The following is a 27,231-nucleotide window of genomic DNA, read 5'->3' on the forward strand; positions in this document are numbered from 1 at the left end:
ATCTTTATTTGCTTGCTTTTTCCATCGTTGCCTTTTTGTTCTCTTATTAACAAAACCCCAAGCAACCCCCACATTCCAACCCCTCTCTCCCTCTCCCGCTCAAGTTCTCTCTCTCTCTCTCTCTCTCTCTCTCTCTCTCTCAGCTTTGGATCTTCACATCTTCTTCTTCATCCTAGTTTAGCCAAGGTTGGTTTTCGTGTGTATAATCATACGTATGATAGTATTATATGTAACACGTATATACGCGTGTTGTACTAATCATAATTTCTAATATCCTCTAATAACTAGGGTTTTGTGGCTGATTGATTATTGCAGGGTGCAATTCTTGATTTTGGTTGAGGAGGCTTGTCATCCAAGCTAGCTAGCTACTAACAGTTGTGCCCTTTTATTATAATTAAGAGGAAGAAGAAGAAGGTCCATAGTATACATGGCTCCTGTTTCATTGCCTCCTGGTTTTAGGTTCCATCCCACAGATGAGGAATTAGTTGCTTACTACCTCAAAAGAAAGATTAATGGCCGTAAGATCGAATTAGAGGTCATCCCTGAAGTTGATCTCTACAAGTGTGAGCCATGGGACTTACCAGGTATACTCCCTATGAACAGTCTTTATAATTTGTTTTTCTAGTACTGTCTTTCTTTCCCTTTATTTCTCATTGTTTTATTAATTACTTATCTATTTATATATTTATTCTTTCCTTCGTTATTTTGTTTAAGTGTGAGCTTGTTAATTTGTTTAAGCACATCTCTTTTTATCTCTCACACAACCCCTGTTAATTTTTGGTATTGATCTTTTTTAATTCATTCAATCGGATGTTCTAAAATTGAGAGGTGTGTATGTAACAAGAGTGGTGCTGCACCACCCCCTAATGCAATGCTTCGGATGAAATAACATCTTGTTACTCTTTAAAATCGTTAGTTCTCCTACAATCACTTATTTATAAAAAAAAAAATTTATAGCAGTTTTGTGCCAAATAATTAACACAAACATAATTGAATAATTGATTATGGCCGATGTTTTATGTAAAAAAGGAATTCGATCTTTTGCCTTCTTTGGGCACCCTTATCCTTTATTTGTGTTCAACTAAGCTCGTATCGGAATACTTAACAATGAATTAAGTACATGATTTTTTTGGTAACTAATGATGAAATACTTGCTTTACTTTTATGAGTCAAATATGCTGAACTTTTAACCTTTAATTAAATATCCATAGGGTTTTTAATAAAATAAATTTTGAGTGTAAAGAATACTTAAAACCACCGACACACCGGTCCCTCGATCTTTAGGGTTCCTGTTGTGAACACCAAGTTTTGTAGTAAGACAAAGAAAGAACCAAGTCAAAAAAGCTAGCAGGGAAAAAGAAAAGGATTGCTTTTTGTGTGCGATAGGTATGAGTTCCAAGCAATGCTTTCCATGCACTTCTTCCTTCACAACCCTTTAAATTCTTTTATTACATTATTGGTTCTTAATTAATTAAAATTGTGAGTGACGTGTTCCCAAGATTAGATTCTGGGCTACGGAGGCCTTGAAAAGAACAATCATATACAGTCATAGTGTTATGTTAAAGCTTCCACAAAGAATGTTCTTAATTATTGATAATATTATATGTTGATAATTAAGCCATGCAACTGCTTGTATGTTTATCCGGTTGCCACTCCAAATGAACAGATTTGTTTTTCAAATACGTAACAAACATCTATTAGCCAGGTACCGTCATTGAAACTATGTCTTGATTGCAAGAGAGAATCGATCTGCTCCAAATGACAATGTTTTTCTTTGTACTTTCTTATGTGGTTGTAGGTATAGTTATTAGTTTTGTTGTTATTTTTTAGGGGGTAACGGTGGACGGACCACAATTTCATACTATATTTTCCTGACATTTTCCTACCACATTATGTGATTAGCTGATTATGAAATGTGATCCCCTATAGTCATTCCTTTCTCTGGCTTTAATAACTTATTCACTGTAACCAATTTAAACAAACTGAAATATTGCCGCATATAGGAAAGTCATTATTGCCTAGCAAAGATCTGGAGTGGTATTTCTTCAGTCCGCGAGATCGGAAGTACCCTAACGGATCGAGGACTAATCGTGCAACTAAAGCTGGATACTGGAAGGCGACGGGAAAGGATCGGAAGGTAAACTCACAGACGCGTGCTGTAGGCATGAAGAAAACCCTAGTTTATTACGGAGGAAGGGCACCACATGGGAGTCGAACAGATTGGGTTATGCATGAATATCGCCTCGACGAGAGGGAGTGCGAAACTGCACAAGGCTTGCAGGTTCAGGTTCTTTTCTAATTCTTTCTCAAAATTCACAGTTTGAAATTTCATGGAAATAAAAACCCTCATGCAATTAATTACAGATTTTTGAAACATATATATGCATTCGTACAGGACGCATATGCGCTATGCCGTATTTTTAAGAAGACTGCAACGGGGCCAAAGATAGGAGAGCATTATGGTAGCACAAGTACTACTAATTACCAGCTAACCAGTGACCATTCATCTAGCGTTAATGAACTGTATTCTGATGGAGGAAGATGTGAAGATTTCGAGAGCTCAAGTTATCCTATGCAAATGAACAATGCATGCTCTTCATCACCAAACTTTGTTCATACAAACTCACTTGATGACATGGGTAGAAAAAGAGATGGAAAATGGACGCAGTTCTTATCGAAAGAGGCATTTAATTGCTCGTCCTCATTTTCTCATATTTCTACACATGGAAACATTCCCTACCCTCCATCTAAGGTATTATTAATTTTCATTTTAATATATATGAAAAGTTATATAGAGAAATTATTACACAGTTAGATAAAAGTTATGAATTACTAACCTAAAGCGTAAAAAGATACAAATATAATGATTCTGTTTGAGAGTTCAACAAAAGATACACGCTAGTTTTTTTGGACAAATGCATTTCCTTTATTCGTTTATTTTCCTCACACCATTTTCCTATTTGCAGGTTGATATTGCATTAGAATGTGCAAGGCTGCAGCATCGACTCTCACTTCCTCCATTAGAAGTGGAGGATTTCTCTCAAGTTGGACTCACCGACTTCAAAACGATGCAATACTCAAATCCTGCACCTGACACGACAAGTGCTGAAACTGATGCTTTGCAGGAAATTCTCTCAGTTGCACATGTTTCTCAAGAAATGATCAATCAATCCAGTAATCTTGTGGATCAGACATGGGGTGGAAACTATGCACCTCCAGCCAATGACTTTAGCTTTATGGTTGACCGAGATGCTCAGTATAATCAAATTACTGATCACATGAATTCTATGAGATATGTGGATCACAAAACATGGGGAAATTCGTATACACGGTCAATCGAGATTGGAGACCTGGAGGATGGTTTTAGGATGGAGAATACAGCCGAGAATCTAAGATGGATAGGAATGTCAGACAAAGATCTGGAGAAGGTATATTACAATTTAACTTATCAATTTACCATCCATTATACTTGGCGTGCATAAAAATATAAAACCAGCTTCTTGAAAATGCAGTTTGACTAAAATTCAATGATCTCTTGCTAACCCTAATGCTAGATTTCCATTTAAATGCATTACCTTTATTTGTTATTTCTTGATATTAATGTACATTCTCCTCTTTTTTATATTGGATAGAGTTTCACGGAGGAACACAAGATAGTTCCAATAGAAAACATTTCATCTTTTCGTAGGGAAGAACAAGAGCAACAGTATGAGATTCAAGGTATATGCAAGATTTGTATTTCTTATCTTTCAGGTTTACACTTAGGTTATTGCAATTCTTCTTTATTTTCGGCTAACAAAAGATTCAATTGCAGGAGAAACTGGGCATCATAGTGGCATAATCAAGGAACTCAATGATAATGAGGCAAATGGTGATGATTTCTCACTTAGTTTCATCAATGAAGACCCGAACGAGAACTTCCTCCATGATGGAAACATGGATGATTATTCGCCTTCTCCAAGCTTTGAAGTCATCGAAGAAATTCAAGTTAATCACGGCATGTTTGTTTCAACTCGGCAGGTGGCTGAAACATTCTTTCACCAGTTAATGCCTTCACAAACAGTTAAGGTCCATCTAAACCCAGTTTTAGGCCAGAACTTTTTCATAGAGAGAGTTGTTACGCAAAAAAAGTCTGAGGATAGAGGTTCTTTCTTTAAGAGGTCCAAGGAACTTGTGATGGAACAGTTCGACGGAATTGCCAAATCAAAAATGCCATGGGGGAAAATTGCAAGCACTCTTGTTTGTGCAGTTACACTTATATTGATGCACATGATCATCTATCTTGGGCAACATATGGAAGATGAGAAATTGATGGATGCCTTCACCAGAACTACAACTGCAACTAGTGTGGAAGAAAACGGCAGTTCTGAAATTAGCAATAAGAAGAAAGGACTTGGATTAATTAAGTGGAGCAACAAAAAAGAAAAGGTTTGCTTGGTTAATGTAAGAGGTGGGAATAGTTGTAGTGTGTTTCTGAAGAAGATGGGGATTTTCCTCACAGTTTCTTTGGCTCTTGGTACCATGTGGGCTAACCACAATATAATTTCCCCTTGAACTCAATCATTTTATTTCGGTTCTAACAATAGTTTGTCTGTTTGGCAGAGGGGAAAATTCAGCCTAACCCATAGCTATAAGTTCAAATATGTCCTCACAATTTGTATTTTAAATTGACACAAAATCATGTAAGATTTGATATTCATCTATACTAAAAGAGATTTCCTTGTTTCCATTTACTTTCTTAATCATGCTAGAGGGGAGCATAATATCTGACTGTGTAATTAAAATTCATGGCAAATTTTGAATAGTTTATAGTGTCACTTAACAAAATCCAGTGATAAGCTGAGCCCCTACAAATTTTAAGTTTCCCTCGACCTCCTAGTCCCCATACTATTTAAAATTTTGTTGAACACTTTAAACAGAAAAAGAAAGGCAGTTCCCATTTGGGGCATTGGGAAACTAAATATATATTTCGTTGGATTGCTACTTGCTAGAGCACATGAACATTTTCACTATTGGAGATGGTGGAGAGAGTTGTGTAGTACAAATCTGTGCGGAGCACATGATCATGTGGATGAATATGTTGGAAGATAAAAAGGGCATGCATCAAAAGTGGTGAAAAGAAGATGACAAAATATACATATGCAACCAAACAAGAGATAATGGTTCACGGGTCACTTACTATATATCCTGTCCTGTCCCTCCCAATTAACAATTGGGGTGCTACACATCCTGCCAACTCACACTCACGTTCTCAATTCAAGATAGTCATTTGAAGCCACCGCCAATCCACTAGTTTCATAGTAGGTAATAGGTAAGTCATTGTTCATCCCATGACTTTCCCTCTCACGAATTGTGATGTGAGCATATTCTAAACTAGAAGGATTAATAGAACATGGAAAGGATATGAATCATTCAATTCCAGCTTCCTTTTACTTATATTTATAGTTTGTTGTTTTGTAATATTCTCGTTTTAGTTTTTAGTTTTCATTTTTCAGAGATAGAGAGAAAAGATATGAAGAACATCTAAAAATAAGACCCTCTCTGTAAATCCTCAAAGAGGCTTGTGATATGTGCTGGCTCTGGAATAGGGTAGCCTTCCCTCCCCTAAACAGTTTACAAAAATGATGGTACGAATGATTTGGGAGAGGAAGAATGAATGAAACAAATTTGTTATTAGTTATCGTTTTATATAACATTTGATACCCATTTCTTGTAATTCTCTCCTTTCATCATTCATCCACTATTCTTTGTCCCTCCCATTCTGTCGTATATTTTCTATACTTCTCTAACACAAAAATAAAAAAATAAAAACTAATATAATTATGTGGAGTCCACTAACATGAATGGGCACTTCTTGAGAGCAAGTTTGTTATGCTCTAAATGACTGCTAATTCACAAGCAACCTATAGAGACTAGCTAGAGAGCTAAGCTAGTTCATTTGAAGAGAGGTTTGCTTTGTTGTTTCATTTGGTGGCCGGCAGATACATATGGCTTCATCTTCTTCTTCTTATAGTTTTAAGAGCAGTTGGGTGCAAAGGTTCGTCCCCTTCTTCGTTGCGGTCTGGCTTTTCTTTAGCTATGATTGCCATGGAATAATTGGAGCAAATGCAGCCACAGCGCCTGTGAAAGTGAATGGCAATACTTCAAAGGTGGTAGACGCAATTAATTTCCATGTATACTATGGACAGACTTTCAAAGTCATCAAGAATTCCATTGACGGCAAGAGCTACCTTCTCATCCAGGTACCTTTTTCTTCTTCATATAATCCTCTATACATCCCTACTACTACACTACAGAGGGCTGCAGGTTAATTTGTCATTCTTCAGAATACATAAGAATATAATTAATTAAATAGTTTTACTTCTTGGAAATCATACTTAGAAGCTCCCAAATATATTTTAGCTTCCTTATTTGCTTAGCAAAAGAACCATGCTTTGCTGCTTAAAGAAGAGCAAGTGTTTAAATAATAAAAAATAATCAAAAGTGTTTAAATAATTGAAATTAGAAACCATGATTCAACACTGGTTCATTTGTGATAGAGTTTCAGCAGCACTTAGTGCTCTCGTATCGTATTTCTCTACAATACAAACACTCGCATAGTTAAGAATCTACTAACAATATCCTTAATTTATCAAATGCAGAACAATACGAGGATGGCAGCAAGGACAAAATATTGTACCTCGAGGATCAAATCATTTGTTATCCCATTATCAAATTATTCAATCGATGCCGATTATTTTCCAGGTATTATTGATTTCTACGGACTCCGTATTTTTGTGTGTATGGGAAAATTTAAAACAAATTGTGTGTATGGGCACGCCACTTGTACTAAAGCAAGTAAGGATGATGAAATTACTCCCAAAATTAAACTAGCACCTAACCCTTATGTGGGTCGAATTTTTTTTGTTTTTGAACAACGATATTATCTATATTAACGAAGTGGGAGAGTGGGATGTGGGTTGAAAATTAATGCAAGGAAGAGATATCTCCGCGTAAATCATGTTCATGTCCGGCAGGGATGATTCCTTTACCAGGCTAGTGTATTCTCCACGTTACACGTGATGGACTCACGTAAAACGATACATTGGGCCATACAAAGCCCAAAAGTCATGAACTAGTTGAATTCCCAAAAAAGCTTAGCCATGCAAAGCCCAGAAGAGATGAATAAGGCAAGAGGGGTAGCCATCCCTACAATCATGGCTCAGACATAGGCTACGAGCACCAATGTTGTTAAGAGTCGTCCCTGAATGGGACTCCTAATTGGTGCCCCTCATCACGTCTCTCATAGTCAACCGTTGTTGGCTAAATGGGCGGGATTACGGGGGGTTTGAACTAATTATTTGGGGAGCTTCACGCGTTCCCTAATAAATCATCTTCAAGGTCATGTCTACCCCTATGTAAAAACATGACCATTTCCATGAAACCTATAACATGAGATTCATTCTTCCTAAAGTCAAGTCTAACTTAAGCATTGGAGAGCCTTTGGCTCACACCACACCAGTGTGACAACGTTTCATTTGTTTTTTCTTTATTGGTTATAGAGACACCATAGTAGTTATTCGTTCCCCACGGTACCAAGAAACCAGTTTTTCCTGCAAGTCAACAGTAACCATTTTTCTGTTTTGCACATTTTTATATTTTATGATCTTTTGTCTTTAATTCAAGCTAACTTTTAATCCCCTTCTAAATATCTTCTTGTAAAATTGCAGTTTCCTTTTTCGAGGTGAGGATTGCCAGCTCCAATAAGGCGTAATTCTCATACAATTTCTAAATATCTTGTATCAATTTCATTTTTTGTTCTTTTTGCTTTATTTTCTGTACCAATATTAATTTTGTTATGCAGCTCCTAGGATTACTGGGGAGCTTGAAGGGCATTACATCAAACTCTGTGGCTTCTCAATGTGTTTTGAAATTGTATGAAGCTGGAGAAATTGATTTGATTCCCAAAGGTGAGCCAGAACAAGTAGCAAAATTTGCAGCACATTTCATTACCAACATTGACCAACCACAGGCTTGCAATTTTGTCTCTTTTGTTCCTTATGGAGAGGATAACCCTTTGCAGGTAAGCACGTCATGTATGTATGTAACATTACATGTTCAAGTTTTCCTATGATTCATATATGCTATGGTATTACTCTTCATTTTGTTAAATGAGATCCTAATTAAGTACGATTAATTCTCCCACTCGCTCAAATAGAGATGTTAAGAAAAAAAACTTGCAAGAATAATAGTTGAAAAAATAGGCATTGTTATCAAGTTATATAGGAAAGGGTGAGATAATAAAAAAACCAAAAGAAACACTAATGTTAAATAAAGCAAACATTATCAATTTATCATGGTGATTATATATCTTTTCTCAAGCATATATCGTGGAAATTAGTTTGTCCTCAAAATTTTATGTATTTTTTTTGGTTTTTTAAGAGTAATTAAGCGATTTTTCTTTCAATCCAATCAAATTTGTAGCAAATATGAATGAATGGGCGAGCAGGCCAATAAAACTTCCTGCAGGTAAATCCACTTAAGAAAAACTCCAAGGAAGGAAAAAGAGGGCGGGCAGGCCAACATTCCTAAATCAAGGAAAGAAAAGAAAACAGCTAAATGCTAATATCTGATTTTTCTGTGTTCTTGATAGAGAGCAGAGTGGATCAAGTTCTTGGGAGTGTTTGCGAACGTTGAGAGCAGAGCAAATCAAGTATATGATGCAGTAAGTATGATAAATACCGTTCTCTTTACAGTCAATAAGAAACTACTGTATGTACACTGCAAAAATAGTTCATCTCCTTTCAATTTCTTTATATTTTTCATATTCCTTTTAAAATAACAGGTCATTACTTCTTAACTTCTAGAAACCAAGATACTTTCTGTAAGCTCTAAACGTGCAGGAAAACCCTAAGAAGTAAAACAATGAACTTTACTAACTATATATAAGCTTAAGATATATTAGGATAAAAATTAAATTAAATATTAAAATAGCTATTTTGTGACGACTTCATCCTAGTCAAAGACCCCATCATCGTATGCACCAATAAGACCACCAAAAGTCTTTGTGGCACTACACAGAAGTTGTTGATTTTCAAAGTATGTTTTGTATTTTCATCATAATATCATTACAATTGTACAACAATATATAAGGAGATTGACTTTTTGATTTACACCACAAAGGTGGCTTAGGGAAGACAACCGACCAAATGGTTTAGGGAAGACAAGCTCCTTGAATTAAGGAGTTGACACAAAGTTGATTGACACAAAGTTGTGATTGACACAAAGTTGACACAAGGTTGATTGACACAAAGTTGATTGACACAAAGTTTCTTCCAATACGCCCCCTCAAGCTAGATCCAGGAGGTTTATGGATCCAAGCTTGGACAGAAGTCGCTGAAACTGATGAGAAGCCAAAGGCTTTGTGAAGATGTCGGCCAGTTGGTTGAAGCTTCTTGTATAGTGTGTCTGAATCACCTGCGATTGCACCTGTTCCCTAATGTAATGGTTGTCAACTTCAATGTGTTTCGTTCGCTCGTGAAACACTGGGTTTGATGCTATATGCATGGCTGCCTGATTGTCACAAAATAAGGATATAGGAAGAGTTGTAGGAACACCTAAATCACACAGAAGTCCCTTGAGCCAAATCAACTCACACGCAGTTGAAGCCATGGCACGATACTCAACTTCGACACTTGACCTGGCTATAACAGTTTGCTTCTTACTTTTCCATGTGACCAAGTTTCCACCGACAAAGGTATAGTAGCCAGTTGTGGACTTGCGATCGATGGCATTCCCCACCCAATTAGCATCGCAATATCCCATGATTTGTGTGTTGTCATTCTTCTGCATGAGGATTCCACGACCCACAGATCCTTTTAAGTAGCGTAAGATCCTTTTAACAAGGGTCAAATGCTCAAGAGTCGGGGAGTGCATGAATTGGCTCACAAGACTTACAGAATATGTGATGTCGGGTCTAATGATTGTTAGGTAGATTAACTTACCCACCAATCACTGATAATGGTTGATATCCGTGAGTGGCGTGCCCTTCAAGCTAGGTTTGTGCTTGCTGTCGAGATGAGTAATGGCCGGTTTAGCATCGCTTATGTTGGCTTCCTTGAGCAAATCCAAGACATACTTTCTTTGGTTAAGAAACAGCCTCTTGTGCGAGGTTGCCACTTCTATACCAAGGAAGTACTTCAATATCCCAAGGTCTTTAATTGCAAACCTTTGTCTGAGGGACTATTTGAGGTTGAGGATCTTGTCAGCATTATCACCCGTAATTATCAGATCATCAACATAGATCAGCACAACCAATTTTCCCACAGCTCATGTGCGAACAAATAGTGATGAATCGGCATTGCTGTTTATGAAACCAACACTAGTGAGAACTGAGCTTAGTTTGGCATACCAAGCTCATGGAGACTGTTTCAGGCCATAAATGGATTTGTGCAATTTTCACACCAAATTTTGTTCATTGCTTTGAGGATGCCCTGGTGGCAATTTCATATAGACCTCTTCTTTGAGATCTCCGTGCAAGAATGCATTCTTCACATCCATTTGGTATATGGACCATCCCTTGTTTACTGCCATGGACAATAGCACTCTCAAGGTGTTCATTTGGCAACAAGTGCAAACGTTTCTTTGTAATCCACCTCGTATGTTTGAGTGAATCCCCGAGCTACCAATCTTGCTTTATGCCTCTCAATTGATCCATCTGACTTGAATTTGAGTTTATAAATCCATTTGCAACCCACAGCTTTCTTGCCTATGGCAAGTTTGGTGATACGCCAGGTGTTGTGTTGATCTAGAGCTTTAAGTTCTTCTTGCATTGCTTCCTTCCAAACCTCTTGGTTGTTGGCCTCATGGAAATTCTAAGGCTCATTGTAACTTGATATGGTGCTTAGGAATGTAGCATGGGCTGGTGTCACTCTTGTACGACACACATTGGGAGATGGGATGTGTGGGTTTGTAGATGACAAAGTCTTGAAGTCTTGTGGGAGTTTTCCTAACACGCATTGGATTGTGTCGAGGAGCAGGAAGAGTTGTCTCACACTCGTTCACATTTTGGACCGTATTGTGAGGGTCATCTTGATTATCACCATTTTCATGTCGTGTACCATCAGAGTGAGACACTTCATTGCTACTTTCATTGAGAGATGCATCAATGTTGACATGACTGGGATCTTGTTGTTAAGGAGCCTCAAGTTCGATTCTTGGTAGTGGGAACACATCCAAGATGTCATCCTCTTGACTTGTGATTTCATGTGACTTGCTGAAAAAAAGGATTAGTTTCATGGAATCAAACATCTTTGGACACAATCAATCTTCTTAGTTGAGGCTTATAACACTTATATCTTTTTTTTGTCTATGAATAAACAAGAAAAATACATTTAACAGCTCTACGATCCAATTTATCTCGGTGATGAGATTGAATATGCACAAAACATATGCAGCCAAAAACTCAAAGGTGTGAGAGATCAATTTTACTTCCTTTCATGACCTCTAGGGGAGACTTGAAATCCAAGACTCGGCTGGGTAATCTATTGATGATATAAGCAGCTGCCATAACCCCTTGGGACCAAAATTTCTTTGGTACATTCATTTGTAGCATTAGTGCTCTTGTTTTTTCAAGTAAGTCACAGTTTTTGCGTTCGGCTACACCATTTTGTTGAGGTGTGCCAACACAACTTGTTTGATGCATGATGCCATGAGTGCTTAAATATTGTTTCATGATATGGGACATATATTCGGTGCCATTGTCAGACCTTAAGGTTTGAATTTGAGAGGAGAAATGGTTTTTAACAAGGTTATGAAAGTCCTTAAATACTTCCATAACTTCATTCTTAGACTTTAGAAGATACAACCACGTGACTCAAGAGAAATCATCAACAAAGATCACAAAATACTTATAACCATTAAAAGATTCACTAGTTGGTCCCCATACATCTGAATGAACTAGTTTAAAACACTTACTAGCCCTGGACAAGGAAAAGTTAAAAGATAATCTAGTGGCCTTAGACAAGTGGCATGTTTCACATGAAATAGCATCCTTCCCTAAGTTTGGAAATAAAGTTGACAAAATGGGTGGAGAATGGTGAGCTAAACGTTGATGCCACAATTGATTATCTTGAATGAGATTGAACTTGGCTTGGAATCCTCTGGGATTGCTTTTTGATATGTAATAGAGACCTTCTAAATAAAACCCTTCACCAATCGTCTTCTTGGTGGCACAATCCTAAAAGATGACATTGTGAGGAGAAAATATAGCTAAGCAATTCAAGGTATTTGTGATCTTTCCCACAGATAGAAGTTGAAATGGGAAGGAAGGTACATACAAAGCCATTGATTCAATTTCATCTGACATTATTTTTATTTTTTCCTTTCCTAAAACCTTTACACTTTCACCATTTGCAATTGAAACTTGGGAAGGATTAGTGAATTTTTCAAACTTTTGAGACTTAGACACATGGTTAGTCATATGATCTGTGGCACCCGAATCTACAACCCAAAAATCATGCAACATATTTATTTTAAGAGCAGTTTTAAAGGCTTTCATGATACCTTGCATGTTCTCTTGGGGTACGGGTTTCGTGTCTGCCAAGAAACCCGCAAACTTGCCGAGCAATGTCGTCGTGTTCCCTTTTCCTATGCTGTCTGCACGGTCAATTCCAGCCTCTCCTTTCTTGCCTTGAATGTAAGACATAAACTCATTCATGAGTTCAGTTGGATTCGCTGTGAAGTTCTTGAATTGATCAGACCCATTAGAGTTGGAGGCAGACGCATGATTTGCTCGATGTGTAGTACGATTCACCCTTTGTAAACCCTTGTTGTCCTTCATGAAGTCAGGCTTTAATTCTGGGTGTAAAATCCAGCATGTGTCTTTAACATGACCTATATTGTTGCAGTGTTGACACTTCAAGTTCGAATGTTTTCCTTTGTACTTTCTCTCGTTGGTTAGATAGACCCTAGCCTCAGGTACACTGGCCATTATACCCATGTTCATGACTTTCCTCCTTACTTCTTCACGTTGGATTGTTGCACATACACTGGTGAAGGAAGTTCAGTGTTCATGAGTATGTGACATCGTAAATCTTCATACGTTGAATCGAGACTGGACAAGAGGCGAAATATCTTGTCTTCTTCTGCTTTCTTTCGTAGCAATGCTGCATCGGTTGTATGAGGGCGATAAATTTCCAACTCATTCCACATGTTTTTCATGCTTCCTAGGAGTTGCACAAACGGCTTGCCGTCTTGTTGCAGATCGGAGATGTCCTTCTTTAATTGGAAAACCCTTGCAGCATTGTTCTGGCTGTCATACATTTCGTTGACCGCCTCCCATAGCTGGTATGAAGATTCAGAGTAACTGAATATTTCAGTTAATTTCCGTTCCATGGAATTCAGGAGCCATGACATAACTAGCTGATCCTTGTTAAGCCAGGATTCATAGGTTGGTGAGGAAGCATCAGGTATTTTGATGCTTCCATTTATGAACCCTAACTTGGACCTTCCACATAGAGCCAGAGGCACTGCTCTCGACCAAGGCAAGTAATTAAACTCATTCAACACGACTGAGCTTAATCTTTGATTTGGGTTGACATCCACCTCATGCACATTCATGGAGGAAATCACATGTGCACTTTCAGCTTCTAATCCTAACGAATTGTCTTCGGTCATTTTGAAGATTGAACACGCTCGCTCGGATAGTAGTACAGCAGAGGCAGGTTAGATTTCCTGCTCTAATACCACGTTGATTTTCAAAGTATGTTTTGTATTTTCATCATAATATCATTACAATTGTACAACAATATATAAGGAGATTGACTCCTTGATTTACACCACAAAGGTGGCTTAGGGAAGACAACCGACCAAATGGTTTAGGGAAGACAAGCTCCTTGAATTAAGGAGTTGACACAAAGTTGATTGACACAAAGTTGTGATTGACACAAGATTGATTGACACAAAGTTGTGATTGACACAAAGTTGCTTCCAATAGAAGTCATGAGTGATCATTGGTCTGGTGCTTTGGGTGAAACCAATTCCCAAGGTGTGTACAGGGGATACATATTCACCGCAGCATAACTAGCATTTTCAACTTCATGTTGCCAAGTTGCAAAGAACAATCCAAAATAAGGCAACCTATTTCAGGATTCGCCCCGCCTTACAAACTTGCTTCCCATTGTTATTGTCATTATATATTAAAAGTTAATATGATTTGTGTTGCACTAACAAATCATTTTTTTTAATTATGCAGGTTACACAGAATTATCAATGCTTGACCAAACTTGCGAAAAACAGGACATCTTTCAAACCAACAGTAGCATGGATGGAGTACGATAATGTTAGTCGCAAGCACACAAAATTTCAGAGAGCAATAATAATCTCTTTTTGTTCTCCAACACTATTGAAAACCTTGGTTGTTTGGGAAGAAAGAATTAAAGTCTTGCATGAGAAGATTGTTGCATCAAATTATTAATAGGGAATTTGCATACTTCTACGTATAACATTAATTAATTAGAGTTCATTTATGCAGGGTGCATGGTCTTTTGCAAAGGAAACATACAAATTGAAGGTCAGTAATTTTCAGGTTCTTTAAAATTCAATCTTTTTCAAGGACTAATGTTCAATAATCTCATTAAAATATAACCCAACGTGAATAAAAACAAAAATCATTTTATAGATCAAAGATGAATTAATTATTTAAACTGGCATTCGTGTGTTCAACTTTGGAACATGCAGTATGTGGAAGACGCATTTGGTGAAAATGTGGATGATTCTATCAACAAGAATACCTACAACATCTCTAGTCCTGACGATTTGGATGCACTGCATGCCATCCTATGTGTGAGTTCACAGTGTAAATTTTAATCATGAGCGCTCAAGCCCTAACTAGTTACACGTGTCACAATTACTTACCTCAGTTTATTTCTTCATGTAGACCGTGGATGTGGTTATTGATGAAACATACACTTGGGATCCAGTTATGTACAATTCATCAACGTTTCTGCAAAATATAAACGTGGAAGATCATTCTTGTTTTGCTTTCCTCTCTAACCAAAGCATTTGGAGATACGATAAAAGAGTTCAGAACTCAACTGCCCTTGGTGAGTGTTTTTATACATATATTGCATTCTTTTTTATATTTAACGTTGAATTTTTTATTTTTTTAAAGGCAATTAAAATAGGATAACGATTTGGTCTTAAGCAATTGAAATAATAATTTCACTGTGTGCTTTATATTTTAATGAATAATTATTTTCTATACCTTGTTATCGTTGAAATATTATTTTTTTATACTTGAAAAATAGTGCATAATTGGCATCTGTATTTGCATGTAAAGACTGGTACAATGGAGCAATCTCCCAGCCTCAACTGGTCTTAGCAGATCTCATTGAAGTACTGTTCCCTACCGGAAATTATACAACAACATACTTCAGGAATATTGCAAAGGTACGTAGATCATCGTCTGATAAAATCGCATAAAATCGATTTTTTTTTTTTTTGTAAAACTCGTAGATTTAAGCATCTGAACATGCAGGATGACGGGCTTGTGAACATAACTTCTGAAATGTGTGACAGAGATATCTCCTCTGCAATGGAGCCTACATTACCAGCTTGTGCATAACTTGCTGGTTGCATTTTTCTATTTCAATTTGTGGCCGTTGAATTTTCCCTCTACAAGTTTTATGACATTCTTCTGCTCTATTGCTTTAGTCAGTTACTTTTTTAGAAGTTCAAAGGTATAGAAGGGTTAAATTTCTTGAAATATCATTGTTAAATTTCTTATTGTAACATGGCCAAAGGCCCACATAATAATACTAGTATTAGTTTTTCTGCAAGTGCCTTCGCATATGTAAAACGATTCTTTTTTATTTTTTATCACAACGTGCTACGAGCAAGTTACAGTTTTGAGTGCATTAATCTTTGCAATCACTCATATTTGAAAAAATAATAGAAATTGGTTCTTTTGTTTTTTTTTTTTTTTTGCACACCCTCTGAACTCATTTGTTCAACTTACTATTGTAGCAAAACAAAATCTTGTCAATATTATTCTGCAAAAAGAATACTACTATTACTACTTTTTAAATAGGTTTATTTTTAGTTACATTCTTTAAAACTCGATTTTTGATCCAATTTTCTATCTTGAAATTCAAAAGCTGTCATTTTACTCCTTGCAAAACAATTTTGACATAATAGACAAAATCTCATAAGTAAAGCAAATATGGAGACTTAATGTGCAAAGTGACAACTTTTGAGTTTCAGGAGAAAAGTAAAATCAAAGTCGAGTTTCAGTAGGTGTATCTAAAAATAAGCTTTTTAAATATTGACATGAACTTTTGATCATATTATTTTAGTGCAGATGTTGGCATTGTCATATTAGTTAGAACGGATGTCCTTCTCACTATGCACTCGAGTTCGAATCTTCCTCATTACAGTTTAGATTAGTTCAAATCTTCCATCACTATGTACTCCGCAATATATGAAGATCCTCTTATGTTACTGATTCTCATATACTCTACATAATCAACAAGAAATTATTTTGATTTCACCTGCAAGTCTGCAACTCCCGTAAATGTCCAAATAAAAACCTACAAATAGAAACCTCCTAGTAAAACGCAATCCCAAACAAACTTTAGTAATTCGTCCAAAACGAAAAATCTATGCAATGCCATTGCTCGAAATTCATATGATACACAACTGCAATACAATATTTACACAAATTGGTCCTTTTAAAGATCTATAAATAGCAAAATAAAGCAAAAGATCCAAGAAAAACATATAGAAATCTCGATCTGGCCAGCCTAATGGCAAAAAAGATTGTCCCAAAAAAGATCGAAGCGGATACTAAGATGCATGGACGGACTTCTAGTATATGTGTCCTCCTGATGCACTCCTGTTCCAAGACAAGTACGATATATCCCCAAGAGGCCTGCACAAAAAGGGCGAAACAATTTCAAGCACATCTCAGTAGTAGCTTGGGCATAGATACAACACTGCCGATTGTGTTCGATATATAGGGACAGTAATCCACTAAATATTGGTTTCGTAGAGGAATTGATCCATTTTAGCAAAAAGACCAGTGTAAATTTACCGTAATTGTCTAAAATAGAATCAAGTTTTAGTTGATCATTGCAGACTGTATGACCTGTGAAATAATTCACGTACCTTGGCTTGATCAGATAGAGAAGTAGGAATGCTAGAGCCAAGAACAAACACAGCCCACCAACAGTAAGGTATGCCACGCCTAGTAGATAATTCTTTCCGCCAATCCAGCTTGCAGTTGAAAGTACCAACTTCTTATTGCCACGGAAGCTGTAGGTGTTATAATTATTCTCTATTGTCACAGTTACTACAGCATCGGCTTCAAGGTCCACTTCTATTCTCCCGTACAGTTTTCTGAAAGTTGGCAATGCTGCAGTTCGCATCCAAACCATAAGATCTTCTTGTTCACTCAGCTGTTGATCGCAGAACAAGAAAAGGATATTAATTTAAAGCAACAAAATAAGGATGGCAAACAAGGGGAACAAAAGACAGAAAGTAGGTGAGAAGATTTACAGGTATGCTAGAATTCAGTTTTGCTCCTCCAATCAAACCCTCGCTCTGAAAATTCTTAGGATAGACGTCTGAGCCAAATTTGTTCTTTTGGTCACTTTTCCATGTGATGTCCTTTTTGCTGACTCCTAGTTGTTTGTTATTCACTGAAAACTTGTATGTGTCGTTAAACAAACTCCATGCAACGAGACCACACGGAACAATTACACCCTTTGTTGTATAGCGTTCAGGAGCACAGTCATCTGTTTTATTTTCATTGGACTTGCTCCGCAATTGCTTGTCGCTTCTACTTTTAACATATCTGGAAACAATAATAAACATACTACATAAGAAACAGAATCATAGTATTTTAGAAATTCAGAACTAGAGGGATAAGGGGAGAGGGGGTCGGTGGGGGATGACGTTTTATAGTGTGGCCTTTTCAAGTTCCTAATAAAAGTTTTCTAAAATTCCTGTAATAGAAATGCTACACATATAAAATGCTACAGAAATGATGTCCCAAGTAAACTGACAACTTCATTTTTCCATCTAAATAAATTCTACACACAAATGTAGGCATCATCATCTCTACATATACTCTGATTAGACAGAGTAGCACCACGAATCAGGTGGCAGGTGAGTGTTTTAACTTGTCGAACATACCCTCAAGAATAACCTACACTGGACAGAAATGATTTGGTTTTCCTTTTAGTTTCAGATAACAATTACAGTTCATCATTCGCATTTACGGGTATGTATCCACATATTGCAGGAAAATTTGACTACCTATGGAAATTGTCTGTAAGGGGACCTCATGTTTATTTTCAGATGTTTGGTGCACAGTACTGGCAAAGAGAAACAGAGGTTTCATGCCCCTTCCATGAATGTTTTATATCAAACAGCCATGTTCATGTCCATGCCATATATTCCATACGAAAAAAAATGATAGTTGACAAGAAAATTTTTACATACCGGCGATGATTCTGATAGAAGTGATCAAGCTGGTAGTAAATGTAAACAGGAGATTTCATTTGTTTCGGAATCTGAAAAACCACCAGTAAACGCACATTATCAGAAGTATGTCTTATCAGCCAAGAAAAGCAGATAAAGACTTTGCAAAATTAGCCTAAACATGACACTGGCTGAGGATCGTACTTACAGTGAGTCTCCTAATGCATGTCTTGTTAGTTTTACTACTCTGAATATATGCAAGCATATTATCCGCATATTTAAGAGGAATGCAATCTTTGTCATAGTGGTGGACGACTTCCACCACCTGCATGTTAAACAAGGCAAAGTTTAGTTTCATGCTCAAGAATAATCAGCCGCCACTGTCCAAACTTCACGATAAGCACTACATAAAGGATGTGAAGATATAATACACGCTCTGATGCAAATAAGGAAGCAAGTCCAATTGGTATAAAGACAATGCCGATGGCGACAAATATTAAAATGACCTGAAATCCAAAAAGGAAACACATTTAGAAACCAAAACACATAACACTGAAGCAAAATCTGCAACTGAAAAAAAAATAAATAAATAAATAACAAAATGCAGTGTAACCTATACCGACGCTGGTGTTAAAATTGGTTTGCAAGCTGGAAGCTCTTGCTGTGTGAACTTGGAATCTGTAATGCATCATAGCATGCACCAAGCATATTACTTTCGTTAGAATAACGCTTTAACACCATCCCAAAGGGACTGGATTATGCCCAATGAAAATCTAACTGCATCGACTTTTATCTGTTTTTATATGTTTTCATGAATATATAGAAAATATGTTGCTGGATTCCTAGAAGAAAAGGTTGTGGTTTCTTCATAAACCAAATAAATTACCCAAGTGGATAGAACCCTCCTTTTTAACCCATTGCATCCCATCTTCGTACCCTCCCACTTTCCCCTAGTTTAGATGAATTTAGTGCTAGATTATTCTATCGTATGTCAAATAATTACCAAATAAAGCACAATGAAGAAATAAAACATCCACATTCAAGCGTCCAAATAAAAGTTAAGCCGAAAAAAACGATGGGAAAATGAAAAGTAAACCAAATTACATAAACAGAGACATGCATTCATGCTACACAAAGGGAGAATGAAACAAAAGGGAGTTAGAAAACGAACATTTGGGTTTTCTGGATTTCTTTTTGGTAGAGGAGGTTGGATTTGAGGCTCCATCTTTTGCTTCCATCTCCACGATCCCCTCCCTCTACAATGCCACTATTATTCACACAACAAAATTTGATAAATTGAGGAAAATGGAAACAACCCTTTTGAATTCGACCAAAGAAATAAGAACCCTTTTGGAAATTTGGCAACTTTCTTTGTTCTACTGCAAATTTGGAAGCATGGGAGGATCAAAGTTTTTTCTTTTTGTTCGTTAATCTGAAATCCCACTTACCACTTCTTTTTCTTTTTTGATATTTTTGTGCTTTTTTTTGGGTAGTTGATTGGTGATTTGGTGTGGAAGGTTGTTAGGAAAGACAATGGAACGAAGGATCACATGTGTGCAGCGTGTGCATTTTGGTTGGTTTTTGTTTGATTTGGCAGGAGCGCAACAACCGGTCTTGCATCTCCTAAATCCCGACCTAGTCGTCCTACCAGTCGTATGTTTATTCTTAGACACTCTCCCTTTTCTTTTCTTTTTTTCGGTTGACAACGGGACATACGTTTAAAAAAAATAAATTATATAAGAATATAACGATACTATGACACTTTATTTATATCTGCAACTAGGACGACAAAAAAAAGGAGTTTGCTAAAAAAAGATTGGACCCAAACTGCATGACAAATCCAAACGAGCCAAATCATCATCAACAAAATTCTTTTCACGATAAATATGACAAGTTTCATAAGACCAAGTTTGGCGCATAGAGGCACGAAAATTCAATTCTAAATTTTCCAGATGATGATTATCCACTTTTGCATTTAAAATCAATTATACTGTGAGTAGAGAATCTGATTACACCATAATCTTCTTAATTTCTTCCATGCAAATTGCAGCCTAATAATGTGACACGCATTATCTGACCTCGACCATTACACAAAAGCCAAAAACCCATGCTGCCGACTAGTTTATGAGGACTGCATTGAGAGGTTGATCACTCTCTTTTTATCCTTTTTTTTCTTGTCTTTAACTTATCACTTTTAATTTACTTTATATTTATTTTTGGTTGGATTAAACACCAGAATGATTATCAGAGATTTGATTTCCGTTATTTTGATTACCAAGTACCAGATGATTCATATGTTTATTTATCATTTGATTTGATATCAAACACATCTATTTAATCTTCGTCATTGATATCAATCAAAGGGTGAGTGACCATGTACTCTTTAGTCACCTAGTGAACAAAGAAACATTTTTGTTTCATATTTTCTCTTTATTTCTTTGTACTTATGTTATAGTTTCTAATCATAAGATTTAATAAATCAACCATAAACAAATAACAACATATGAGAGGTGGAGGAGAAAATATAATATAGTGAAAATCATAACCCCTATTCCACTAGTAAGACTGTCGGAGCATGACATGCTGAGCATATGATTTGAACAAGGATTATCTCCCTTATTTTTTCCTTCTCTTTTCTCCTCTTGTTTGAACGCTCAAGATTTCATCTTTGGAGAAAGAGGAAAAAAAAACAAAGAGTGAGAGAGAGAGAGAAGAAGAAGAAGAAACTATGAGAGGAAGTGAGGGAGGAGAGGAAAAAAGGGAAGGAGAGAACCCCCGATAGTTATAGAGATTAAGGAGAGAGTGTGCTTAAAAAGTAGAGTAATGTTATTCATACCATATTTTTATACCATATTTTCATACCACCTTAGGTGACATCTGATGTGGACTGCCACATCATTTGAAAATTTTGCAAAAGCCAAGGAAAAGAAGGAGAAAGACTCGTCGTATACCACAATTATCATTTAATTAACTAGTTTTTCTTAATTATTAGTTTATTAAATAATGAACTAAATTTAAAAATCTGATTAATTAAATGATGTGGCTGTCCACAAATGCCACCTAAGGTGGTATGAAAATGTAGTACAAAAACATGGTATGAATAACATTACTCTAAAAAGAAGAGATTGTTAATTATAAGTACTTTTAATATTTAAAATTAAAATTGATCGATGTGAGCAGGACAAATTGGTATTACAATATCTCAATATTTTTAATACATTGATTGAATTGGATTAAATTGTTATGGCAGATGAATTGAAGAACTGAAAATGGTATAATAATTTAGTCAGAAAGTTTAATTAATCACCATGTAGTGTCATTGAGTAAATCTTAGATGTGGATTACACTAGTTAAGTAGGGCAGTGTTATTTCCCTCCATTTTTTTATTTCACCGAGTTCAAATCCTACTCCCTCTAGATTATACTAAACTAGAAAATATCGTCTTGTAAAAAAAAAAAAATATTGAGTTCATCGTGCATAAAATCACAAAGTGTAAATGAACCAACACCGAACTATTATGTTGAAAATATGAATTGAAAGCCTCACGAACTGTAAATTTGGTATAATTTTATTACATAGAAACAAACTTTCATGCTTCAATGGTTATGCAACAATAATTCTTCTTTGCAGATGAATAATAGGGAGTTAATGTATAGGAAACAGAAGAGGCAGTATTGCAGTTGGGTAGCTCAAATGGCAATCCTCGATCAAGCTCCCTTTATTTGACCTTAACTTCCAAACAACCTGAAATTATGCAGTGAAGAACTTTTTTCAGTTTATGCTGGCTTTAAGGAAAACATTGAAAACAAGCCGTTTGTGACGATCTTACTCTTTACCTTTGCAATAGAGACTGTGAGCGCCTTGTGCTGCACATCAATTATTTGTTGTTAGTTTTGGATGAAGAGTACAATGTGATTAGAGAAATACGAGAGGTCATGTTAACAGATGCATTTTAGAACGATAAACATGCATTTAAGACGTGTTCATAAAGTTTCGTTGCTCAGGTTAACATGCCTTGATGTGGTTTGTGGTTGTTCAGGTTCATCACGTGGGACAGGCACATTCTTCACCTGCAACAATACCGATTAAAGTTAGGGTCGAAGTCTCGAGCTTAATAGAATGAGAAATAGATATGTGATGTATCCTATGTATAAGCATAATCTGTAACATACCAGGTTCCTATATTGGAGATTAAAGAACATCTGGATGTATCTTTGCTTTGCCTGTTTCTGCTCTTTGTTCAACTGCCTCCAGAAAGTATAAGTGCTTCCCATGTTCAACACCTTGTTTGCATATATCTTCCAAGTGTAGCTACAAAGTTTTGATAACTTGTTTTAAATTCCATGGGAAATGATGTTGGTTTTTAAGCAAACAAGTACGGATGCAGAGGTTGTGTGTTTACCATTCGTATATGCGCTGCAAGCCTGCTTTGGAAAATCTGTCCCAGTATGCTGCATCAGTCTTGGAGTTCTCAAAGAAATCAGCGATTTTTTTGCTTGCTTCATCACCGTTGTTAGGATCAATATGGAAACCAGAGACCCCATCAACGATGATTTCAGCCGGGCCTCCTTGGTTGATTGCAAAGGTGGGCAATCAACGATGATTTCTTCCGGTCTACTAGAAATCCACTGTTCAAGAAAATGGTTCAGGTTGACGTTAGATTACTTTTGATCAGCATTTGAATTCTAAAAGAATGATTTGCTAGTCCAGGACTTACAGATGTTCACTGCTATCCTCTTTACTAAACAGTAGTTCTTCAATGGCAGGATAGAATGAAGTGAGCCGTTTCTGCTTGTCTGAGTAGGGGAAATATACAGACTGATCTGCCCCAGGAGCGGCAATGTTGAATTTGGGGTCAAATACATTGATGCCAGAAACAACTCTACAGAGCCCCGGGAGTGTAAATGCAGTATGACTTTCGTATTGTCCTGGTCTGTCCTTGCTGCAAAACAACATCCAAGTAATTGCAATGACAAAATCATTTGGTAAGGGTGTCGAATGTATGAATGCTGGTTAATTTTGCTAACCTTCCTGCAATTTCCTGGTATGTGCTTGCAATGACAAAATCTGTAGCATTCATTGAGATTGTGTCAGCAAGAAATTGGCATGAGAAGTGATACTTGGGATCTAACTCCTTCCAGTTGATGTCTGAATCTTCGTACTTGGTCTTCTCCAAAGCATGAGCAATAGTTGCCTAGTTTTCACACGCTACGGATTAGTAAATACAAAGTGGGACAAAAATGTGTTACGGTTGTATCTATAATATAAATTAACAGTGACCTGAGTTATCCCAAGTTTATTAGCCATGAGAGAAGCCACCAAATTGCCATCTGTGTAGTTTCCAATAATAAGATCCGGCTTTCCTTCCATCAGGTTGAGAATTTTGGCCGTAGCATCCTAGTAGTTTGAAACAAATGGAACAATTATTTTAGAGCAGAAAGTACATAAGGAACAAAATCAATAATTGAGCACTCTAAAAGTATGAATTTAAATATCGACGGAAAACATGCCTGTGTAAACAACTCAAGATAGGGATAGATGTCAAAACGAGAAACCCAACGGCGCAGGATACCCTTTTCTGTCCTAAATGGCACCCTAAGGATGTTAGAGTACTTGGTGCCATTGATTGGTTCCAACTCCTGGTTGCACTTAGTTCCCCTTGCTTCGGGTATGAGTCTTGTCACCTATTGTAGCCAACAACTGTAGTTAGATAATGCTAAATAAACCGAACTACCTTTCAACATCAAAGCAAATCGTCCATAGTTGTATATGAAACACACCACAAGAATTTGAGGCTTCACAGTAAGTCCTTGTTGCTTAATTCTCAGAGTCAATTCTTCCTCCATAGCTTTCACTTGATCCAGAATGTAAACCACCTGTTTTGAATAGCAGAGTTCAAAAAATTTCGTCTCAGTAACAAATTCGATTTGCAAGGAGACTTAGCATATCGGATACAGTATTCAAATTTATACCTGCCCGCCTGTGTCTGGTAAGCCAAGAACATCTGCTTGGCCAAAGTAGCCATGGGGAGAGAATATTACGACATTGAATATTGTGGGAAGCCTACTGAAAAACCTATCCATGTTCAACGGGTCTGGAGCTTGAAGTACTTCCAAAAGTATTTTCATGGTCTCCTTTGTTCTTTCTGCAGTGTCTCCCCACCCCTTCTCAAAGCCCCACTCCTTAAAACTGTAAATGACATTCGGTTTCAGATTGCAAGTTACATCACATGATTCACCGGCAGATAGAACATGAGATGAAGAGTCACCTTAGTTCAAAATTTTGGAACGGTGTGTCCTTAGGGAGATCTGAGAGGTACACTTCCGTTACAATCAGTGCCGCCTGAAGCTTCGAAGCCGTGTTGAGGGTCTCATTTAGAATAAGTTGCTGTAAATTTAAAAACACAAACTATGTTTAAGACCTTATCATTAGAATGAAATTTGAATTTCTCTGCATCAAATTTTATTTTTTGTAGAATTAAATTGTTGTGATTCCCATACTTCTCCCTGATGATTTAGTGAAAGTAAGTAATCCGCAAGGGGTTGTGCATTCTCCAGTTTTCCAGCTAGCCTTGAAGTGGTGAACTTGGTAACATAATCGATTCCATTTCCGACCGAGGAAGATAGAGTCAAGTGAGGAGTAGAGAAATCAATTGCTCTAAAATCCACCTCCAATACATGTTCATCATTCGACCTGCAATGAAAAGCATATGGGGGTTAGGCCGGTTGGTGATTAGCGAAGGTAGTGTGCTCATCCTCGTAGATTTGAGTAGTTTAGAATATCGTGTTGTAAAAAAGAAAAACTATGAGAAGGAAAAAACATGTACCATTTCTCATCATATAAAGCTTCTTTGTATTTCAAGAAGTCTCGGACAGTGATGGCCTCAACTGAGAGATCCTCAGAGCTGACCTTAACGAATTCCCAATATCCTGGATTTGGTCTTATTGAAAAGACAACATGTGGAGGAATAACAACAGCTTCCTGCGGATATTAGGTAAATATCTCATTAAGTCAAAAGTAAAACCAATAACTTATCGTTTTAACGAAAATTCTATGATGCTTTGGAGTATCTTGTACCTTTGAGTTTTTAACCATTAAATTTTAGTTATTGTATTTTTAATTAACTAACGGTCTAACAGTTAAAAATTCTTGTTAGTCCCCCAAAATGAAAGAATATATATATATATATATAAAGAAGTGTTTAATTAGAAACCTGAGTTGAACACAATATATAGCCAAGAACACCCCCCAAAACTTGGGTTCTTTCAGCCTTGTCATCTATGACTGTCTCCATTTCACTCATTAAATGGTGAAGCTTCATTATCCTTCTTCCTTTCTCGATGTACATAGCGAAGCACCGCTTCATGTGGTAACGGCTCTGCCTCAGGGCGTCCGGCATGGTTTCAGCTATGGAATCGGAGCGTTTGACGGCCGCTGCAGAAGCCATTTTTGTGTAAAATATATTTCTTTATAAAGAGGCAAAGGTTTCAAATGCTTAATAGATGAAGCAGTTTGAGGTTTGCTCAGCTTATGTTTCTGCATTTATAGGCGGCTTTCGGAATTCATTACGTACGATGTATGCGATGCGGCTGGCTTGTTCATTGTTGCAGATTGCTTTTGATTTCGTCAAGCGCTTTAGAAATCTGAATATTTTTTGCAAAAGAAAAGAATGTGATCTCTGTAAGTGAAGATATTCTTAGACACTCTCCCTTTTCTTTTCTTTTTTTCGGTTGACAACGGGGCATACGTTTTAAAAATATAAATTATATAAGACTTTAACAATACTATGAAACTTTAGCTATATCTGCAACTATGATGACAAAAAAAAAGGAATTTGCTAAAAAAAGAATCGACCCAAACTGCATGACAAACCCAAACAAGCCAAATCATCACCAACAAAATTCTTTTCATGATAAATATGACCAAGTTTTGCGCATATAGGCATGAAAATTCAATACTAAACTTTCTAGATGGTGATTATCCACCTTTACATTTAAAAATAATTATATTGTAAGTGGAGAATTTGATTCCACCATAATCTTTTTAATTCCATTCTTCCATACAAATTGCAGCCTAATAATATAACACATATAATCTGACCGCGACCAAGATTAGCACAAAAGCCAAAAACCCATGATGCCGACTAGTTTATGAGGACTGCATTGAGAGGTTGATCACTCTCTTTTTATCCTTTTTTTCCTGTCTTTAACTTATCACTTTTAATTTACTTTATATTTATTTTGCAGTTGGATTAAACCCCAGAATGATTATCAGACTTGATTTCCGTTATTTTGATTACCAAGTACCAAATGATTCATATGTTTATTTATCATTTAATTTGATATCAAACACATCTATTTAATCTCCGTCATTGATATCAAATCAAGGGGTAAGTGACCATGTACTCCTTAGTCACCTAGTGAACAAAGAAACATTTTTGTTTCGTATTTTCTCTTTATTTCTTTGTACTTTCGTTATAGTTTCTAATCATAAGATTTAATAAATCAACCGTGAACAAATAACAACATATGAGAGGAGGAGGAGAAAAATTAATACAGTGAAAATCATAACCCCTATTCCACTAGTGGGACTGTCAGAGCATGACATGCTTAGCATATGATTTGAACAAAGATTATCTCCTTTCTTTTTTCCTTCTCTTTTCTCTTGTTTGAACACTCAAGATTTCATCTTTGGAGAAAGAGGAAAAAAAAACACAAAGAGAGAAAGAGAGAAGAAGAAAAAATTGTGCGAGAAAGTGAGGGAGGAAAG

At 36.5% G+C, this 27,231-nt stretch overlaps 4 protein-coding genes across 6 annotated transcripts; 2 read left to right on the plus strand and 2 right to left on the minus strand.

Annotated features, from left to right (window-relative positions):
* Positions 1–4,729, plus strand: LOC103405896 (NAC domain-containing protein 54-like). Of its 2 annotated transcripts, none has more exons than XM_008344920.4 (7): positions 1–186; positions 316–584; positions 2,004–2,287; positions 2,396–2,752; positions 2,967–3,428; positions 3,633–3,720; positions 3,815–4,729. In XM_008344920.4, exons 2-7 carry the CDS (start codon positions 428–430, stop codon positions 4,552–4,554), a joined length of 2,088 nt encoding a protein of 695 aa, XP_008343142.2. In that variant the 5' UTR covers positions 1–186; positions 316–427; the 3' UTR covers positions 4,555–4,729. The 2 variants fall into 2 exon arrangements, with proteins under 2 accessions (XP_008343142.2, XP_008343143.2); XM_008344921.4 differs by having other exon boundaries at positions 8–186; positions 2,004–2,281.
* Positions 4,730–5,214: 485 nt separating this feature from the next.
* Positions 5,215–15,818, plus strand: LOC103405898 (uncharacterized). The gene is made up of 11 exons (XM_029097583.2): positions 5,215–6,242; positions 6,642–6,744; positions 7,710–7,723; positions 7,844–8,062; positions 8,633–8,704; positions 14,234–14,320; positions 14,513–14,551; positions 14,719–14,823; positions 14,918–15,083; positions 15,320–15,429; positions 15,518–15,818. Exons 1-11 carry the CDS (start codon positions 5,988–5,990, stop codon positions 15,602–15,604), a joined length of 1,257 nt encoding a protein of 418 aa, XP_028953416.1. The 5' UTR covers positions 5,215–5,987; the 3' UTR covers positions 15,605–15,818.
* Positions 15,819–16,619: 801 nt separating this feature from the next.
* LOC103405897 (ALA-interacting subunit 5-like) lies at positions 16,620–20,167 on the minus strand. 2 transcript variants are annotated; one of them, XM_008344922.3, is made up of 8 exons: positions 19,634–20,167; positions 19,082–19,140; positions 18,894–18,968; positions 18,671–18,787; positions 18,484–18,554; positions 17,536–17,833; positions 17,146–17,435; positions 16,620–16,909 (listed from the first exon to the last, which is right to left on the minus strand). In XM_008344922.3, exons 1-8 carry the CDS (start codon positions 19,698–19,700, stop codon positions 16,846–16,848), a joined length of 1,041 nt encoding a protein of 346 aa, XP_008343144.1. In that variant the 5' UTR covers positions 19,701–20,167; the 3' UTR covers positions 16,620–16,845. The 2 variants fall into 2 exon arrangements, with proteins under 2 accessions (XP_008343144.1, XP_070672791.1); XM_070816690.1 differs by lacking the exons at positions 18,894–18,968; positions 19,082–19,140 and having other exon boundaries at positions 19,634–19,949.
* Positions 20,168–21,977: 1,810 nt separating this feature from the next.
* Positions 21,978–25,959, minus strand: LOC103417454 (sucrose synthase 5-like). The gene is made up of 15 exons (XM_070816760.1): positions 25,676–25,959; positions 25,289–25,443; positions 24,963–25,155; positions 24,731–24,849; positions 24,435–24,651; positions 24,243–24,338; positions 23,973–24,146; positions 23,743–23,859; positions 23,490–23,656; positions 23,180–23,404; positions 22,865–23,090; positions 22,635–22,773; positions 22,477–22,532; positions 22,299–22,328; positions 21,978–22,206 (listed from the first exon to the last, which is right to left on the minus strand). The coding sequence occupies exons 1-11, from the start codon at positions 25,907–25,909 to the stop codon at positions 23,018–23,020; spliced, it is 1,770 nt and encodes a 589-aa protein (XP_070672861.1). The 5' UTR covers positions 25,910–25,959; the 3' UTR covers positions 21,978–22,206; positions 22,299–22,328; positions 22,477–22,532; positions 22,635–22,773; positions 22,865–23,017.
* Between the last annotated feature and the right edge of the window lie 1,272 nt (positions 25,960–27,231).

This window comes from Malus domestica, chromosome 17 (assembly GCF_042453785.1).
Source record: "Malus domestica chromosome 17, GDT2T_hap1".
Classification (NCBI taxonomy): Eukaryota; Viridiplantae; Streptophyta; class Magnoliopsida; order Rosales; family Rosaceae; genus Malus; species Malus domestica.

Coding starts and splice junctions, on each gene's coding strand:
- LOC103405898 (XM_029097583.2), top strand. CDS start 5,988: ATGGCTTCATCTTCTTCTTCTTATAGTTTTAAGAGCAGTTGGGTGCAA. Junction 14,321..14,512: donor CATGGATGGAGTACGATAAT/GTTAGTCGCAAG, acceptor TCATTTATGCAG/GGTGCATGGTCTTTTGCAAA. Junction 15,084..15,319: donor TCAGAACTCAACTGCCCTTG/GTGAGTGTTTTT, acceptor TTGCATGTAAAG/ACTGGTACAATGGAGCAATC.
- LOC103405897 (XM_008344922.3), bottom strand. CDS start 19,700: ATGGAAGCAAAAGATGGAGCCTCAAATCCAACCTCCTCTACCAAAAAG. Junction 18,788..18,893: donor CCTTATTTGCATCAGAGCGT/GTATTATATCTT, acceptor TTTAACATGCAG/GTGGTGGAAGTCGTCCACCA. Junction 17,834..18,483: donor TTCTATCAGAATCATCGCCG/GTATGTAAAAAT, acceptor TATTGTTTCCAG/ATATGTTAAAAGTAGAAGCG.
- LOC103405896 (XM_008344920.4), top strand. CDS start 428: ATGGCTCCTGTTTCATTGCCTCCTGGTTTTAGGTTCCATCCCACAGAT. Junction 585..2,003: donor TGAGCCATGGGACTTACCAG/GTATACTCCCTA, acceptor TGCCGCATATAG/GAAAGTCATTATTGCCTAGC. Junction 2,288..2,395: donor CACAAGGCTTGCAGGTTCAG/GTTCTTTTCTAA, acceptor GCATTCGTACAG/GACGCATATGCGCTATGCCG.
- LOC103417454 (XM_070816760.1), bottom strand. CDS start 25,909: ATGGCTTCTGCAGCGGCCGTCAAACGCTCCGATTCCATAGCTGAAACC. Junction 24,652..24,730: donor TTCCAAAATTTTGAACTAAG/GTGACTCTTCAT, acceptor TGTCATTTACAG/TTTTAAGGAGTGGGGCTTTG. Junction 23,091..23,179: donor GAGGATAGCAGTGAACATCT/GTAAGTCCTGGA, acceptor TTTCTTGAACAG/TGGATTTCTAGTAGACCGGA.